The sequence below is a fragment of the Triturus cristatus genome, chromosome 5_2 (assembly GCF_964204655.1).
Source record: "Triturus cristatus chromosome 5_2, aTriCri1.1, whole genome shotgun sequence".
Classification (NCBI taxonomy): domain Eukaryota; kingdom Metazoa; phylum Chordata; class Amphibia; order Caudata; family Salamandridae; genus Triturus; species Triturus cristatus.
In genome coordinates, this window is record NC_140588.1 from 142,013,172 (window position 1) to 142,033,122 (window position 19,951).

Below are 19,951 nucleotides of genomic sequence, written 5' to 3' on the forward strand. Positions count from 1 at the left end.
AAATTGATCCAAAATGTCATTTGGATTGTGCCTCATGTTGAATAACGTTTTTGTAAAGCCTCAATGTGACCAAAATTGCAATTTTTACAGACTTTTTCTCCTACTAGAAGCTTCTATTTTGACCAATTTCAGGCATTAAAATGACTCTAAACACACTTATTTTAGTTCCAAAAGTGATAATTCACATGCAATAGTCGTTTACAGTCAAAAAATTAAACATTAAAAAATTACCATTTCTGACCATCTGGAGAATGTTCAACAGGTCACGGGTCATCGTTTTTCATCAGAAATTTGATGTTTTGGTCTCTAGAAAAATTGATTCAAAATATCATTTGAATTGTGCCTCATGTTGAATAACTACTTTTTCAAGCCTCGATGTGACCAAAATTGCAATTTTTACAGACTTTTTCTCCTACTAGAAGCTTCTATTTCGACAAATTTCAGGCATTAAAATGACTCTAAACACACTTATTTTAGTTCCAAAAGTGATAATTCACATGCAATAGTCACTTACAGTCAAAAAATTAAACATAAAAAAATTACAATTTGTGACCATCTGGAGAAAGTTCGACAGGTCTCTAGAAAAATTGATTCAAAATATCATTTGAATTGTGCCTCATGTTGAATAACTACTTTTTAAAGCCTCGATGTGACCAAAATTGCCTTTTTTTTACAGACTTTTTCTCCTTCTCAGAAGCTTCTATTATAACTAATTTCAGGCATTAAAATGACTCTAAACACACTTATTTTAGTTCCAAGAGTGATAATTCACATGCAATAGTCATTTACAGTCAAAAAATTAAACATTAAAAAATTACCATTTCTGACCATCTGGAGAAAGTTCAACAGGTCACGGGTCATCGTTTTTCATCAGAAATTTGATGTTTTGGTCTCTAGAAAAATTGATTCAAAATATCATTTGAATTGTGCCTCATGTTGAATAACTACTTTTTAAAGCCTCGATGTGACCAAAATTGACATTTTTACAGACTTTTTCTCCTTCTCAGAAGCTTCTATTATGACTAATTTCAGGCATTAAAATGGCTCTAAAGACACTTATTTTAGTTCCAAGAGTGATAATTCACATGCAATAGTGATTTACAGTCAAACAATTAAACATAAAAAAATTACCTTTTCTGACCATCTGGAGAAAGTTCGACAGGTCACGGGTCATCGTTTTTCATCAAAAAATTGATTTTTTGGACTTTAGAAAAATTGATTCAAAATGTCATTTGTATTGTGCCTCATGTTGAATAACGTTTTTGTAAAGCCTCAATGTGACCAAAATTGCCATTTTTACAGACTTTTTCTCCTACTAGAAGCTTCTATTTCGACCAATTTCAGGCATTAAAATGACTCTAAACACACTTATTTTAGTTCCAAAAGTGATAATTCACATGCAATAGTCATTTACAGTCAAAAAATTAAACATAAAAAATTACAATTTCTGACTATCTGGAGAAAGTTCGACAGGTCATGGGTCATCGTTTTTCATCAAAAAATTGAACTTTTTGGACTTAAGAAAAATTTATTCAAAATGTCATTTGGATTGTGCCTCATGTTGAATAACTATTTTGTAAAGCCTCAATGTGACCAAAATTGCCATTTTTACAGACTTTTTCTCCTACTAAAAAGCTTCTACTTCAACCAATTTCAGGCATTAAAATGACTCTAAACACACTTATTTTGGTTCCAAAAGTGATAATTCACATGCAATAGTCATTTACAGTCAAAAAATTAAACATTAAAAAATTACCATTTCTGACCATCTGGAGAAAGTTCGACAGGTCTCTAGACAAATTGATTCAAAATATCATTTGAATTGTGCCTCATGTTGAATAACTACTTTTTAAAGCCTCGATGTGACCAAAATTGCCATTTTTACAGACTTTTTCTCCTTCTCAGAAGCTTCTATTATGACTAATTTCAGGCATTAAAATGACTCTAAACACAATTATTTTAGTTCCAAGACTGATAATTCACATGCAATAGTGATTTACAGTCAAAAAATTAACCTTAAAAAATTACCATTTCTGACCATCTGGAGAAAGTTCGACAGGTCACGGGTCATCGTTTTTCATCAGAAAATTGATTTTTGGGACTTTAGAAAAATTGATTCAAAATGTCATTTGGATTGTGCCTCATGTTAAATAACTATTTTGTAAAGCCTCAATGTGACCAAAATTGCCATTTTTACAGACTTTTTCTCCTACTAGAAGCTTCTATTTCGACAAATTTCAGGCATTAAAATGACTCTAAACACACTTATTTTAGTTCCAAAAGTGATAATTCACATGCAATAGTCATTTACAGTCAAAAAATTAAACATTAAAAAATTACCATTTCTAACCATCTGGAGAAAGTTCGACAGGTCACGGCCCCACGGGTCATCGTTTTTCATCAGAAAATGGATTTTTGGGACTTTAGAAAAATTGATTTAAAATATAATTTGGATTGTGCCTCATGTTGAATAACTACTTTTTAAAGCCTCAATGTGACCAAAATTGCCATTTTTACGGACTTTTTCTCCTACTAGAAGCTTCTATTTCGACCAATTTCAGGCATTAAAACGACTCTAAACACACTTATTTTAGTTCCAAGAGTGATAATTCACATGCAATAGACATTTACAGTCAAAAAATTAAACATTAAAACATTACCATTTCAGACCTTCTGGAGAAGCTTCGACAGGTCACTGGTCATCATTTTTCATCAGAAAATTGATTTTTTGGACTTTAGAAAAATTGATTCAAAATGTAATTTGGATTGTGCCTCATGTTGAATAACTATTTTGTAAAGCCTCAATGTGACCAAAATTGCAATTATTACAGACTTTTTCTCCTACTAGAAGCTTCTACTTCAACCAATTTCAGGCATTAAAATGACTCTAAACACACTTATTTTAGTTCCAAAAGCAATATTTCACATGCAATAGTCATTTACAGTAAAAAAATTCAACATTAAAAAATTGCCATTTCTGACCATCTGGAGAAAGTTTGACAGGTCACGGGTCACCGTTTTCCTTCAAAAAATTGATTTTTTTGGACTTTAGAAAAATTGTTTCAAAATGTCATTTGGATTCTGCCTCATGTTGAATAACGACTTTTTAAAGCCTCAATGTGACCAAAATGAACATTTTTACAGACTTTTTCTCCTACTAGAAGCTTCTATTTCGACAAATTTCAGGCATTAAAATGACTCTAAACACACTAATTTTAGTTCCAAAAGTGATAATTCACATGCAATAGTCATTTACACTCAAAAAATTAAACATTAAAAAATTACCATTTCTGACCATCTGGAGAATGTTCAACAGGTCACGGGTCATCTTTTTTCATCAGAAATTTGATGTTTTGGTCTCTAGAAAAATTGATTCAAAATATCATTTGAATTGTGCCTCATGTTGAATAACTACTTTTTAAAGCCTCGATGTGACCAAAATTGCCTTTTTTTTTACAGACTTTTTCTCCTTCTCAGAAGCTTCTATTATAACTAATTTCAGCCATTAAAATGACTCTAAAAACACTTATTTTAGTTCCAAGAGTGATAATTCACATGCAATAGTCATTTACAGTCAAAAAATTAAACATTAAAACATTACCATTTCCGACCTTCTGGAGAAGCTTCGACAGGTCACGGGTCATCATTCTTCATCAGAAAATGGATTTTTTGGACTTTAGAAAAATTGATTCAAAATATCATTTGGATTGTGCCTCATGTTGAATAACTACTTTTTAAAGCCTCAATGTGACCAAAATTACCATTTTTACAGACTTTTTCTCCTACTAGAAGCTTCTATTTCGAAAAATTTCAGGCATTAAAATGACTCTAAACACACTAATTTTAGTTCCAATAGTGATAAGTCACATGCAATGGTCATTTACAGTCAAAAAATTAAACATTAAAAAATTACCATTTCTGACCATCTGGAGAAAGTTCAACAGGTCACGGGTCATCGTTTTTCATCAGAAATTTGATGTTTTGGGGCCATATGTAGGTAGGGACCCATTTACCACTTCATAAATACCGAATTTTACCGATTCGGTATTTATGAAGTGGTAAATGATATGTAGGTAATGAGTCGGTATTATTTACCGATTCGGTAAAAGTCGGTAATTACCGAATCGGTATTTACCGGTTCGGTAATGAGGCATACCTTCCCATTGATGGGAAGGTATGCCTCATTACCGAATCGGTAAATACCGATTCGGTAATTAGGGGAACACATGCAAGGGTGGCAGGGTGTCACATTGACACCCTGTTGCACCCCTGAGACGGCCATGTGTGCACATGTGGCACACATACATGCCCTAAGGGCATGTATGTCTGCCACATTGCACACGTCTAAGCGCTTTAAAACGCTTAAACACATCCATTCATTATTTACCACCAACTAATAGTTGGTGGTAAATACCGACTCCAAAACACACACACACACTCCCCCTACATCTCATTTCTGTATTCGGAATTTACCGAATCGGTAAAATTACCGATTCGGTAATTTTACCGATTCGGTAAATTACCGAATGCAGAAATGAGCCCCCTACATCTCAAAAGCCAAAATACCGGTCGGTAACGGTATAATTACCGAAAATCGGCCGTTACCGACCGGTATTCGGCTACCTACATGAGGCCTTTGGTCTCTAGAAAAATTTATTCAAAATATAATTTGAATTGTGCTTCATGTTGAATAACTACTTTTTAAAGCCTCGATGTGACCAAAATTGCCATTTTTACAGACTTTTTCTCCTTCTCAGAAGCTTCTATTATGACTAATTTCAGGCATTAAAATGACTCTAAAGACACTTATTTTAGTTCCAAGAGTGATAATTCACATGCAATAGTGATTTACAGTCAAACAATTAAACATAAAAAAATTACCTTTTCTGACCATTTGGAGAAAGTTCGACAGGTCATGGGTCATCATTTTTCATCAGAAAATGGATTTTTTGGACTTTAGAAAAATTGATTCAAAATGTCATTTGGATTGTGCCTCATGTTGAATAACTATTTTGTAAAGCCTCAATGTGACCAAAATTGCAATTATTACAGACTTTTTCACCGAACCGAACCCAGACAATGCGTCGTGCAACTTCACTCGTTACACGTTTCCCCTGCGTACCTACAGGGCAACAATAATTCCATCTTTCCCGAGAGCAGCGCTTACCTCTGCTCTACTACGGAACTGTTACAAACTTCCGACTTCCTACATCCCAGAAGCTGTGCAAACAACATAGAACTCAACGCGACTCAACATAGAGTGTTAATACATATACCAATACTAATCAATAATCATTAAGCTATTTACAGGCAATAATCACCAACCAAAACAATAAATCCATACCTCTGCTACCAGAAAAACTGCTGGAGCGCGGAACCTGGGTAACGGGAATTAGGACAAAACCCGAACCAAATTTCCTCCCTTCGTCACAGGCCAAATATCACATTAACACATTCACACATGCAATCATTGGTGGGGCCCATAACACAAACATTCACACTTCACTTCTCACTGGCCTGCACTACAGGAGAGATGAATGTTCCAAGCGCTGACATGAAAGGAATACCTTATAATCTATAGAGAGAAATGTATTTACACATTTATACACTTATATCCTTCCCCTACAGATCTCAAATCCTAAACATCAAGATACTCCTCCCACGTGATCAATGGATCATTTAGTTGGATTGGTAAGGTAATTTAGACCAGCTAAAAACACATTTAATATCTTGATCTTTACCTCCCTCAATAAATGACAAAACGCATTTTCTTGTTAACCAATATTTGTTTATCTAATTATTGCAATCATTTTAGTTACGTCTAATAAATTTATAAGATTTTACGCAAATCACAAAACACCATATTTACCTAATCTGGCTATTTGTTGTCCTCTAAGTCATCAAATTTAGTCGTCAATCAGTCGGAATTCAAAAGTTCTTCATGCGGCACGCTACAGTCCCAAGAACGGACAAGGTCCAGAGACGTGCAAGCATCTGTCAGTGCCCATAGATTTAGGAAGTCCTCAATTCATCAAAGAAATGGGCAGCAATTCAGTCTGTCAAAGATTTAGGAATGCAGCCGTCACGTAGCGTCACCGTCGTCTCCATCAGCAAAAGGAAACTCGCATCAGCATTGTAGTAGCATTAAGCAGCCCTCTCTATTCTACCGTCATTTTTATAATAAAATAATGTCGAGATGTTACATTTTACAAAATTTGAGCTTATCCCATTGGTCGATTGTGATCGTCCGGTGAGGTTTCTCACAGTTCAGGAGATTATGTCACTGTACATGATCTTTCCGGTTCCTTGTAACTGTCCATTGTTTGTGTATTTGGCGGGCTTCCCACCGTGACCTTGCTTGAGCACAGTACGACTAGGGTCAGGACGAGGCCACTGGTACAAATTGGCACATGCAGGTGTCAATTAAAATTACTGTCATGAAAGGTTGCTTTTCTTATTGCAATCACTTCCCTAAGGAAAGTTGGGGAACTCCAGGCACTAACTATCCAAGAGTCTTTCTTTCAACTTCACAAAGACAAGGTGGTTCTTCAAACCAATCCCAAATGTCTACCTAAAGTGGTTTCTGCTTTTCACATAAATCAATCTGTTGAGTTACCTGTGTTCTTTTCTCAAACTGATTCTGTAGCAGAGCGAGCTCTACACACACCATATGTTAGAAGAGCTATACTGTATTATATAGAAAGGACAAACATTTTTTGAAAGACGAAACAGCTTTTTGTTGCTTTTTTGCCACCACACAAAGGCAAACCCATGATTAAATCAGGAATTGCAAGATGGATCGTGAAATGTATCCAAACGTGTTATGTGAAAGTAAAAAGAACTTTGATAATACCCACCTAGAGCGCATTCCACCTGCAAAATAGGGGCTACTATGGCCTTCTTAGGGAATATTCCCTTAGCTGACATATGTAAGGCAGCAACATGGTCAAACCGCACACATTCACCAAACACTATTGTGTAGATGTGTTAGCGAGGCAACAAGCTAATGTAGGCCAGGGAGTACTTAAAACACTTTTTCAAACAACTGCAACAGCTACAGGTTAGCCACCGCTTTGGGAGATACTGCTATATAGTCTATGCAAAGCATGTGATCTACAGCTCACATGCCTTGAACGAAAAATGTTACTTATCCAATAAGCATTTGTTCTTGGCATGTAGAACTGTAGATTCACATGTGACACTCGACTCCCCGGGTACCTATACCTGTTGCAGTTTTTACTTATACACATACATATGGACATCTCTATTCTACCTTTACTAACTTCATTTTCACCCTCTGTGGGAAAACAATCTTACAATGGAGTCAATGCCCATGCGCACTATCACCTAAAGGAGGAGTCACCTACCTTGTGACTGGAAAGACTTCTTCGAAGAAAAACAACTTGCAAACATCAGGACACAACACTAGGTGGCAGGAGTATGCAAAGCATGTGAATCTACAGCTCTACGTGCCAAGAACAGATGCTTACTGGGTAAGTAACATTTGCCTTCTACTATTTCCGCATACTAAAAAGGTTGGAGGCCTCTGGCCCATTCTAGACCTCTGACCCTTGAATACCTTCTTAAGGAATGACAAATTCAAAATGCTCTTGCTGACTAAGGTTCTTGCTTTCCTGGACCCACAAGAATTGACGATGTCCATGGAATTGCAGGAGGCATATTTTCATATACCTCACCTACAGTTCCACTATACCTGCTGTTTCGGATGGGGTCAGAGTAATTCCAATTTGACATTTTACGTTTCACCTCACCTTGGCCGCTCAAATGTTCAAGTGATGGCGATCGTTGCAGTCATCTTTGAAGGTCAGGGACCCATGTGTTTCCATACCTCGACGACTGGCTGCCCAATGTGAGCTTGCCACAGTCAGTCACCAGCCACATTCGGATGATAATCACACCTTTGTCTTCCCTGCAGTTTTCCATCACCGAACCAAAGTCCCACCCGATACCGCCACAGAGGATTCCCTTCACAGGTTCCATCCAGAACACTGTGGCTTTCAAGAATTTTTCACTGCTGCAGCGAGTCCGTGATATTCAGTATACGATCCCGATATTTCAGGCTCAATCCCCTGCCTCAGTGCGAATGGTTCTGAGGGTTCTTGGACTCGAGGCTTATGCATCCCCTTTGCCCTGTGCAGCTGATGGCTCATATGGGCCCTAAAGTGGATCCTCAGGGTTTAGTGGGCTCAAACCCAGGGCAGTCTGTCAGACACCATTTGTATCACGGAGTAGAAGGCCCGGAGACCTTCTTTTGTGGAAGTAGACACCAGCTCTACTTGTGGCAAGTCGCTCTTCCTACCCCACTCAGACTTCAAAGAAGTGACAGATGCATTGTCTCTGGGTTGGGTGAGTCACTTGGAAGAAGTGGCAATCAGGGTTCTGTGGTCTTTAGCTGAGATTTTTCTGGTAGCTATAACTTTGCAGAGTATCTAAATGCGAATGAACTGAGCAGGTGTCGGCTGGTGGATCATGAATGGCATCTTCATCATGGGGGCGGTTCAGAACATTTATGACGATTAGAGAGTGCCATGGAACTTTTTGCCATCTCCAAGAACGTGCAGTTTCAAGACTGCTGCGTGCCGGAAATTCTGCCAGTAAGATGTTTAGGAGACGCATTCCTCTTGCGATGGGGCACAGGTCTCCTATACGGAATCCGACTGTTTCCTCTTGTGCTGTGAGAACCAAAGAAAATCAAGACATCCAGACCCAAGTCATCTTTATAGTCCCCAGATTGACCAGGAGCGTGTGATACCCTGACGTCTTGAGCCTGATCAGTTGTCCTCCAACGTGACTACTGTCTTTAGGAGAACCTCTTGTTTCAGCAACAGGGCAGGGTTTTGAGCACAAACCTCACATCTTACACTTCCTTGCATGAGAATTGAAAGGTGAAAATTTTAATTTTTTGACTTGCTCTCACAAGTGATGAATTTAATCCTGGCAGCCAATGGCACCTCAGCCAAAGCTGTTTGCTTGGATCTCTGGGAGACCTTTGTGGCCTGACGAAAGGAGGGAGGTGCACAAAAAAGTGATGGGTGGAACACTTGGATTAATTTAAACCAGTGGTAATTACTCTGGCCTCATTCCTGTGCTTAGGGTTTTTGCCCACCATGCCACCTATAACCAGACCTACCCATATGCAAATCAGTCTTGACCTGCTCCATTGGTAACAGTCCAGCCAGAACTGCCGGTCATCTACCTCACCGAATGAGAACACAAGCAGCCCAAGACTGGTTTCAGCCTATTTGGACGTCTTCTTTTAGGTTTAGCTTTTAGTCCTGTTGCACAGTAAGCGTAGGAACTACGTCTGGCATTCTCGTTTCAGACAGGGTGTTGCACTGAGTTATACACAAAAAGTGATTGGTGGAATGCTTGAATTAATCTCAGAGACTGGGAATTACTCAAGGCCCCATTCCATTCCTTTATTCTTTTGTCCACCATACCACATCAAAAAGGAACTAGGCACATGTGTATGTTTTGACTTTTCTGAAGCGCAGTTGCATACTCTACACCCACCCACCTCAACGAGGGTATCATGGTGCTTGCACAATAAAAAACAGTAACAGAAAACATGAAGTTGATTCAGGCTGAGAGCGCCTCACGGTTGAGGTCATGGTCGAGGAAAGAACGAGGTCTTCGCGTTCAGTGGAATTGTGGCCAAATCACTACATATGCAAAATATGTGGATGTATGACGTTACAACGCGTGCTGTTACAACGCGTGCTGTTACAACATAACTTTTACAACGCAAGTGGATTTACAACGCATGCTTTTACAACGCAAGTCTTTACATCGACTTGCACTAGATGGCGTGCTAACATTAGAAAAGTGTAATTTACTATTCCAACTCCAGTCCACGTAACAGTAGGGAAGGTGTTGGGATAGTAAACTACACTATTTGTAATGTTAGCACGCCATCTAGCGCAAGTCGATGTAAAGATTTGCGTTGTAAAAGCATGCGTTGTAAATCCACTTGCTTTGTAAAAGTTTCGTTGTAATGGTAGTGCGTTGTAAAAGTTGCGTTGTAAAGGTTGTTCCCCAAAATATGTTGCTTTTTACTTGCCTGATGATATTCCTGCTATAAATACTGTTGAAGAAGAGTCTCTACAGTTCAGGGAGGTTTCGGGATACAAATTGAACTCTTGCAAAAACTCAGATTATTCTTTACTACAAAGTTGTTAAACCCTATAATCGGGTATTGGAAGTTGCAACCTGGTAAGGGGTTAGCATGTGTAGCAACATTGAACAGGTTGTTTGTATTAATTACGAAAATCTTTTAAAACAGTGTGTCAATCAAATGAGCCACTTGTATTGTTTACCTATTAGGCTTGCCGGCAGTAGTGGCTCATGTCCTGGCAGAGTGGTAGGGTGGGGCGGGTGGACGGAGGGTGGAGACGGACGACAAAGGAGACACACCAAAAAAATTATAACTTAACTGCTGCATCGCCACATCTATGCTCTTCTGCTCCGTCCTCAGCAGCACAGGCTGCTATCATCCCCAGCAGCCAATCATGATGCTGAAAGCAACATCAGGATTGGCGTGAGTGCTGATGATTTGTGCTCCTAGTGAGACTGGGAACCTGTGCTTACCCTCTTCAACCCGGCAATGCTGATGGAGTTGGTGAGAGCTTCACTGTGCAAGACGGTTTGGCTGGCCTGAGACGGCCGGCCCAGTGGTTATACGCACTGACAACAGTGCCCTTTCCACCACTCCCCCTCCATGATAGCCCGCCCCCAAACCTCAGCTATTGTAAGAAAAATAAAACGATAATTTGGGGAAGGGCAGTTGCCATTGGTCTTCCCTTTGGGTGCACCTATAGCATTTTTCAGATTCAATAGAGCCTTGAGGGCCACGGTTCCACTGCACCTGCTGCACCAGTAGTAGCTTCGCCCCTGAGTGGCACCTTAGAGTACACCATCTCACCCCAAAACCATTTTAGGGAACCACATAATTTTACATTTTAAAACGACTGCAGGTTGTGGGTTGAACTCTAACCACATTCACAATAGGAGTCTGGGGGACAGCTGGACAGGGGAAGTATGCTCCACAGGCTTGTTGGGTGGGCGGTGCAAACCGGGAGACTGCAACATTTTGATAGGCTAGCTAGGTTGGCAGGGGCGGGGTTTGCATTACTTTTGGGAGAATTGATCTACCAACCACTATTTTAGATTGAGGTGACACGGTGGCTGGTTGTATAGGCAGGGCATGTTCCGAATGGAGGTTGATTCAATCAATCAATCAATCAAGCTTTATTCGACAGTTGAGTCATAAAAGCACGTTACAATCATAACATAAAACAGTTAATAAATTATCTAAAAAATTTAAATACAATTAAATCTCTGGGCAATCGTCGAATACAATACTTTAAAAACTATTAAGCCAATCTAGAACCAATCCATTTACTCTTATAATAGCGTGGCACAATTGAATGGTCATGCTGTTTTAATTACCAACCTGGGTTAACTACATCAAGTAGGTTCTACAAAATGCAGATGTTTTAAGAGGAATTTACGTCATACCTCAGGGCTTTTGACCGTATGCCCCAAGCCCACCCTAAAAACTTAGCCACAGCTATACAAATTGGGGGAGCAGAATCTGTGCACAAGATACGGAGAGCTATAACATATCTCCTAGTGCCCAAAAGTCTGCAGATGGACTTTATCCAAATTTTTCGAGGTACTATATACATGGGACAAAAAAATAGTACATGTCCTACTGATTCACATTCCTCTACACATCTATAGCACTTATCGTTTTTTTTTGTTGGCCCCCCCATCGGGAGGTAAATTCAGCAACGGGTAGGGTACCCACCCGTAGCTGAAAATACAACTTGCGATCGAGGGTTTTTTCGATTATGTCCCAATACCTCTCTAGGGATGGGCGAACTTTTAAATCGAGAAATCGACATGTTAGATGGGTGGAAAGACCTTGTGTAGTTTCTACCTTGAATACCCATTCCCAGTACATTGTTTTCAGCTTTTCCTTTGAAGGGAAAACAGCATTTAATGGGTCATTCCAAAGGTCAATCCTATGCTACCCAGGAGAGATTTGATCCCACGCAGCCAATGTATTTTGTGAAACAGATCAGATTTTATTACATCCATAAAGCCACTCCTGTAATGGGCAAGTTCTCCTGTGCACCAGAGCCGGCGCCAATAAAGTACTGGGCGAAGCTTCACAGAATTTTCAAGAGGCTTTTTACCAAGGTCCAATAATAATGGTCGCAATGGTGTGCTTGAAGGAAGATTTGTAATCTTGCGTAAAAACGCATTTTCAAGCACCGTCAGGCTGTTCAAATTACCAAAACCCCAGAGCTCAGCCCCATATAAGCATGAACTCAAGACCATCGTCCCATAGACTTCTAATACTGGTGAGATTGGTTTTGTGAATGAGGTTTTAAATCTGGAGAGAAGAACACCTGATTTTTGTTTGTGTATTAAATGGAGGTTGATTCACTATAGATGGTGCTGCACCTCTTGCAAGAGGTGGGGTGCAAGGATCTTAAGATACCCAGGACGCGGTAGTCTGGCCGGCCTGTCAACCATTAGAAGGCGTGGCGACAGCAGTTTTCGGAAACTTGCCGCCAGACAGTAAAATGTTTAATATGCTTGTCTTTTCAGATATCTTTTCAAATTCAGCAGGTGGGAATGCATGTGGTTTGTTTTTGCAAAGACATTGTAGTGCAGAGCACTGGCCGGACACATGGAAAAAAAGTGGGAGGAGTATAGCATTTTTTGAATTCTTTTCATTGGTGGTGGCCTTAATTTTGTGGTGAGACAATTTTGCTAACAAAAGAATCCTTTTCAAAATAGACAGCATAGCATGGCAGTAGTACCGATTGTGAACAGTACCTCGGTAAGAGATGTGAAGGTATTGAGGCTGTTCCTAGTTTTTGTTGTCGGCTGTCTGCATCATAATATTGCATTTCAAACATGACATGTCCCAGGAATTGAGATGCTTTGTCTCATTTGCAGTGGATGAAATTCTGTGGGCTTGTATCGGAGTGGAAGAAGGGAAAACACAGATGCCAGAAGAATTGTGGCCAATAGGTGCATGAGGCTTTTGCAGCAGGCAGTAGTTTTTTTGGTACCGTTCACCCAAAGCGCTTATGCACAAGCATGGAATGAGTTTCTGGAGTCTAGGGCAAGAAGTAGAGGGCATGAAGAAGAGCAATGGATGATAGGTAGTGATGTCATACAATATATGGTGGATATACATTATATGTTGGATATGATTGAGAAAGATTACTCAAACATTACAATTTTGGGTAAGTTGGCAGGCATAGCAATTTTCTGGAAGTTAATGTGGGAATATGAGCCCAGAGCGGATGAGTTGGGAAGAAGGTTGTTTAAGGGTTAGGCGAGAGAAAAAGGTGGAGGAGGCAGGAGGTGCAAGCCTTTGGTGTGGTTTGTACTGTGTAAGGTTATTGATGCCCTCCCTGACATATGTTGTGACATAGGAGAGACAGTGTTTTTTCGTTGTTAATGTCAGGGATGTTTTTCTGGGAATGTATGTCGTTACAACGAATTCCGTTGCAACGCATGCCTTTACCACGCATGCGTTACAACGGAATGATTTTTCCTCGCATAATCTTTACCACTAATATTACTTTACCACGCATACTTGCATGGTAATGGAATACTCTTGGTAAAGGTTATACCCCTCCCCTGTACCCTTACGTGATCCCCCTTCCCCCAATACTTTTTATAATTACCCCTGCCCGTTACCCTCAATTTATATATATATATATTTTAAATTTGTATTTCCCTTACCTCTCGTGACTGACGTAATGCGTCTTAAATTTGAAGCGTCATTTTCTTTCACATAAAACAACATTGATTTCCTCTACTTCCCCATGTTATTTCATTTTTTTGGGGGGGGGTGGGTTACCCCCACCATACCCCCCTTTCTTTTCTCATTTTTTTTTGGGGGGGGGGCTCTTTTTTTTATAATTTTTGCCTTTAACTCACGTCTTCGCCAACACTAAAAAAGGACTAAATGGGACGAGGATGAAGACGTTCCAGCTTGCGTGGTAAAGACGTTCGTGGAAGGAATACGCGTTGTATAGACGTTTACGTGGTAAGTGTACCGGTGTAAACGTAACGCGTGGAAATGCCTTCATGGTAAAGGATGTTTCCCTATTTCGGGGCATTCTGGGTCTCCTAGTTGTTGGGTGGCAAGAACAGAGAAGGAAGTTTAGATTTGGCCGATGTTGTCCAACAGGTAGGAGCCATTGGCATTTCCTTAAAGAAGTCAAAAACCAACTAGCAAGAGGATGAACAATCATTTTGAAAGAGTGCCCGGTGCAGCGATATTTTTCTTTTTACTGGTGATAGATGTTTCAATATTAAAGGAGGCATGTATTAGTTAGAGTTTTTCAGCATGAGGACTGAGCTAGAATGACTCCTTACCAGCTACTAGCGGTTTGGCGTAAGCCGCTAGGATGTCTGGGTATGTCGGCATCAGAATATGGGGCACATTCTTTTAGAATAGGGACAGCTACAGAGACAGGCTAGAGGGGTTGCTCCAGGGAGAGAATAATACAGTGAGGAAGGTGGTCATCGGCATGTTACAGGAGATATGTGTGGGAAAACGGTGGTGCACTGTGAGGAGGGGGAGCTTCATGTCATGTTTTGCTGTTGCTCTTAGGTTCCGTGCGAGGCCCATCCAGGGAGGAGTTGAACATCTGGGTAGTGAGCCAATCCTTTATCAAGTGGGCAAAGCAGCAAGTGAGCGGGTGACGCCATGGGACGTGATTGCGTTTTGAAGTATTGGGGATAAGGATTAGATGGCGTGGAAAAAAGGGTATGCTGTGGCGGGAGCTGTTGCTGTGTTTGAACAAGTTATTAGACAGAGACAGAGACGGCTGCCCTGATGTATTAGCCATTCATTTAGGGTCAAATGACCTAGTTATACTTATGTAGACAGAAAGGGTTGGCCTTGATAAAAGGATATGAAAGCAAATATGCAAGAAATTAGGGCACAGTGGTCAGGTAGTTTCATACTATGGACGAATTGAGGGGCTGATAGACTGACAGCAATAGATAAGTCTCAGTGGAAAGTGAACAGGGAAGTGAGGATATTTTGTAGGGAAGAGGGAATTGGTAGATTGCGGCATCCCGATATGTGGTATGAAGAATTGCAGTTTTTTTGTGGTGACGGTGTGCACCTATCCATCAAGGGATTGGACTTGTATTTGATGCAACTGCTGGAGGTATTCTCGGAGACATTAGTGGTTCACTTGTGGCGTAGTGAGAAAGACTAAGAGGATTTCAAGAGGGCAGAAAAGCTCCCTAGCCAATGTTTTTCTGACTGGCGGTTTGCCGAGCTGGTTTCGTGTTTTGAAACAGTTATATTGATTGTTGGGGAGGAGGGGCAAGTAGTTTGAAGCGGGAGCGTGGGAGAACATTCAAACTTCCAGCAGGCAGGAAGTTAGAGGTTTTCAGAGTTATGAAGTTAATGTAGAGCAGGGTGTAGGAATACATACTGTTAACGGAGAGTTGCGGTGAGGGACCTGTGGGGGAGTACTTAGGGGTGGAGTGTAGGCAAGGGGGTAGTGAATAGAGATGTACAGTGAGGAAGATAGTTTTGGATGACGAATTTGCCCAGGGTTGAATATTATGTTGTGATGTGCACCTGCCTCATTAAAATGGCCATTTTCGCAAAGAAAGTTGTCAGTTATCTTTACTGCACTGTCTCGCCCTAGTAAAAAGACGCATAACATAATACAACACAGCTTAATCAGGGCCTTCTCTGTGCCTGAAAACGTGCACAAAGCTTACATGTGGTATAGTCAATGTTCCACAGAAGGTGCAAATTAAACTTCTTGTTGAAATCTGTTCCAGATTACACGTACTGTGGAAATCTGTGCATCGGAAGCCCGTTTTTTACCAGGGGAAAACCTTAAGTGGTGTTCTCTCTAAGTCTAATAGTGAAACCTCTAGAGGGTTTAGAAAACGGTGATAATTTAAGTCTTTCAGCTTAAGTTCTGGGTGTATGAAATTTGTATTTTTTATTCTTTTGTAAAATAGGCATATATCTTGCAAAATTACGTACAATACATAAAATGCGTTTCTCCGTTATCCCAAGTAACTGTTTTCTCATAGGGCGTACTTGCACTGAAAAGCCGTGCGAAATACTAGCAGCAGACTGTTTCGAGTAGAAAATGTCCTAATGAGAAAATTTTCCTTAGTCTTGCATGAGCAAAAACCATCAAAAATGTCAAACATTTCACACATTTTGCAAAATGAGAAATTCTGGAATTACTCAAGAATATGTCAATTTAACAAACATTTCTCACATTTATTCAAGATGTTTAGGTGCTGAGATTTCGAATGCACAAATCTTTTGCAAATTAAAAAACATTTTTTGCCGACAAAAATCTGAAGATGGATGTTATATGTGACTAGTTGAAGTCTTTCGGAAGACAGCTATGGGTCCATGCGTGGTATTACATAAAAGGGAAATGTTATTTTGAAGCCCATCTTCCAGATGGCAAATTGTTCAGAGCATCTTCATTTACACAAGGTGAAATCAGCGAACCCGCTGTTACAGGTATAGGTCTTCTATGTCAAGGACAGAGAACTGTTCTATCAAGTTGATTTTCAGGAAACATCTGAATCGTGCTAATGAATTAAGAAGTAACTTACAAAAGATGAAGAAACTTGAATACATCTAGCGTGGAATATATAATTTATTTTTAAAAAAAGGTGTGTATTACAGTATGTTAGTGATGTCAAAGGTGTTATGGCCTATCTTATGAATCCGGTCATCCTGACTTTCTTATAACACGTCTATGATTTAACTTGGGTTAGTTCTATTTGCTATGCAGTGAAAATGCATTTTTGTTTTGCAGGAATCCATTCATTTTTACACAGCGGAATAATCCGAGTAGGATCTCGAAGCAACAGTGAAATTATGAAAAACTGTAGTCTGGCCAAGATTCGTAGAGACAAAGATGCTGTCGGGTTGATACCTGGACACTTCAGGGCCTTGTTTTATGAGGTACGAATAGAAAATAGCCTGTAGCTGACAAATAATTTTTTTGTGTATCCTTATTTTGAATATAGCATATTGGTTTACCAAACAAATGGCACCTTTTATTGGTGGTTTGCCATATTTTAGTGACACACATGGTTAAATAGATCTTGCAACTGCGTATGCTTTATTCAGTCTGCTCTCCATCTAATTGCACCTAGGTTCGATGAACTGTGTGTACCAGCAAAACTGACTAGAGGGCCATTTAAAAAAATAAAATAAATCTGGAACTACACCTTCCTTACATAATGTTAAGAAAATAAATTATTTAAATGATTAAACAGCTATATGTTTCTATGTATATGACAGTACGAAACATCTATAATATAATGCAATAGACCACTTAGCTCTGACTCGTGTTCTTAACTTTTGTAGTTACCTTGGTATTTGCTTCAAAGATTTTTTCTGGGTGGAAGGTATATTCACCCTTTGTTATCTCACCCAGACTTTCAGATTGATTTGCTGAGTAATTTTAAGAAGGTGCCTCCTGACTGTTCTCATACATCTGATGTGGTGACCTGGAAGGCCTAAAAGTATTTTATTTAACTCTTATTTAGTGTTAAACGGCTAAATTCATGGTCAGATCAAGTAACATACCTAGATCATATAACAGCATACACCAAAGAATGAACTTGCTGTTGCTTTAAAGGCCCTACAATGGTTTACAAAAATTGTTCTGCTCTGACCTGCTTGTTTTCTTGGCCTGCCTTATGTTTTTACATCAGTGGCCTCACCAATCTGTGAGTGTACCAGAGGTGCTTCATGATCTTGCTTCACATCTACTGAGAAGGGAGTACATGTAGTGTGTACCCCACCCAGGGTTGAGAGCGTCTACTGCCACCTGAGTTGACAGTGAATTGAAAGCAACTGATATAAAATAAGGTTGCAGGCATATTACCTACAACCCTGGTGAGGGGCTACCTGTCAATATCCCATGTAAAATATGTGCAGTGCCTCTTGACTGGGGTCCTCACTTTCTGTACAGTGTATGTTTTGCTATGAACAAGGATACATATATGTTGATTTTGTATTGGACGTGGACGTGGGAGATGAGCTCAGGATTTTGTTGGTGGGTCTGAAAAAGATGGCGGTTCCTCTACAAGTTACTTTTGTTCTCTTTGGTCTTAGAAAACTGAATGCAGCTTTGTTCCTGGGCCCTACAATTAAAATTTAACTGCATGAGGGCTGAACGATAATCTACATCGCTTTCCTGGCTAAACATGTATCCTCAACTGTCCTGACTATACCCAAAAGAAGTTTGCAGTCAGGTATTTGTCATTCATGTTGACTCTAAGGAGACTATGTACATTATTTTAGAGACATGCTTTCCACAGCCAAGCTGCTGCTTCTGCTGCTACCAAGCCCTAGGATCTATAGCCAGCCCTGACTTTTACATGAAAGAAAAGTGAGCTCTTTAGGAAAATAGCTTCCCAAAATCAAGGTAGATCGCTTCAAATCTCTGCTCACTGGAGAGTGTGGAAGACATTTGCAACAGAGCCACCAAAGAATAATTGTCAATCTTTCAGCCTAGCACACTGGACTCAACCAGATCCTTGAAGGTGCCTTTGGGTCTCATGGTGCTGCGAAAAAACTTCCAGGACTGTCAAAACGTAGAGCCTGCACTCTACTTAACCTTCCGTCAACCAGTTTGACTTTGAGTGCCCCTTATCTCTTGGAAGAACTTCGGGAAACCCCAGATGACTTTGTACACTAGTTGGGACTGCTTACCTCAAAACCAAAACTGTTGATTACATATTTACCTTATGGTTCTGCAAATATTGTGCCTTAAAGATGCGCTTAGACCCCACCTCTAAATCCTAGTTTGCCATTGCCAGCAGACAAACTGATGGGTCAAGTCATTGCCCGAGGACCCTTTGGTGCTACTCCTGCTGGAATTTCTTGAGAGCACCCAGCTGTTAATCAGATATGAGCCCCTGAAGGTGATAATTGACCCTTAAAATTTGTTGTTAAAGCGCCTCCTATAGTAAGTCCATGCCCCTGCATTTGACTTGTGGCGAATTGCACCCCTAACTGATCTACCTCCTTCCAGTGACTCTGAAAAATAAATTCGATTTTCAGTACAAATGATTCCCAACTGACCTGTTAATTCTGATGATGGCGAACTTGCCTTTGGGACCCTAAACTGAACTTGGGTTATTAAGTGGGATCGTCTTCCAGTTTGTGTGGTGGGTTTTGAGTTTAGTTTTTTTTGGCACCATTATGTTAGAAACTTAGCCACCTAGGCCAAAACTGACTTAGCTACCCACTTTCGCCCTGGACTGCCAGGAAACTAGAGCAGAGAAAAGAGAGAACATATCAAAGTTGATACATAGTCTTTCGCTGTCTGACAACTCTGGCTCTTTTGACTGAAGTTCTCTATAGAATAATATTAGACCCTGTGTTTTAACAATTTAGTACTTAGCATGCAATGGCATGAAAGTGTTTGTGGATATGTAGGGGTGCCCAGAAGGTGCCAACACCTTAAGTTTGTTTTTTGGTACATTTTCAATGCAGCTGGTTAAATATACGTACCTGTAAATGACTAGACTGTGTCATGGTATATGGCCAGAGATTTTGTTTTACATTAAAATATAAAATTAATATTTAACGTAAAATAATTTGACTTATTCTTGTACCGTTTAATAAACACATCCGTCACTGAGGTGGAGATTTCGATGTGGTAAAGTAAAAAAAAAATGTAAAAAGTTTATTAAACTTTAAAAAAAAAACATTTAAAATATTTTTAGGTTAAATATCATTGTAAGTGAAAGCTACTTCTTTATTTTATATATGGAGCAAAAACAAAAAAATGCTACAGCACGAATACCATTAATTTTGAATTAAATATTTAATTTCTTTAATTATATTAAATTAACATTGCTTTAAGATTAATTA

The 19,951-nt window shown here is 39.6% G+C and overlaps 1 protein-coding gene across 1 annotated transcript in view; it reads left to right on the plus strand.

The window, feature by feature from the left end:
* LOC146822728 (NFX1-type zinc finger-containing protein 1-like) overlaps positions 1–19,951 on the plus strand; it is a 1,573,298-nt gene that overhangs the window by 694,494 nt on the left and 858,853 nt on the right. Inside the window, exon 9 of the mRNA XM_085606923.1 lies at positions 16,875–17,023. Within this exon, the coding sequence (XP_085463049.1) occupies positions 16,875–17,023 (149 nt within the window). The remainder of the gene's footprint in view (positions 1–16,874; positions 17,024–19,951) is intronic.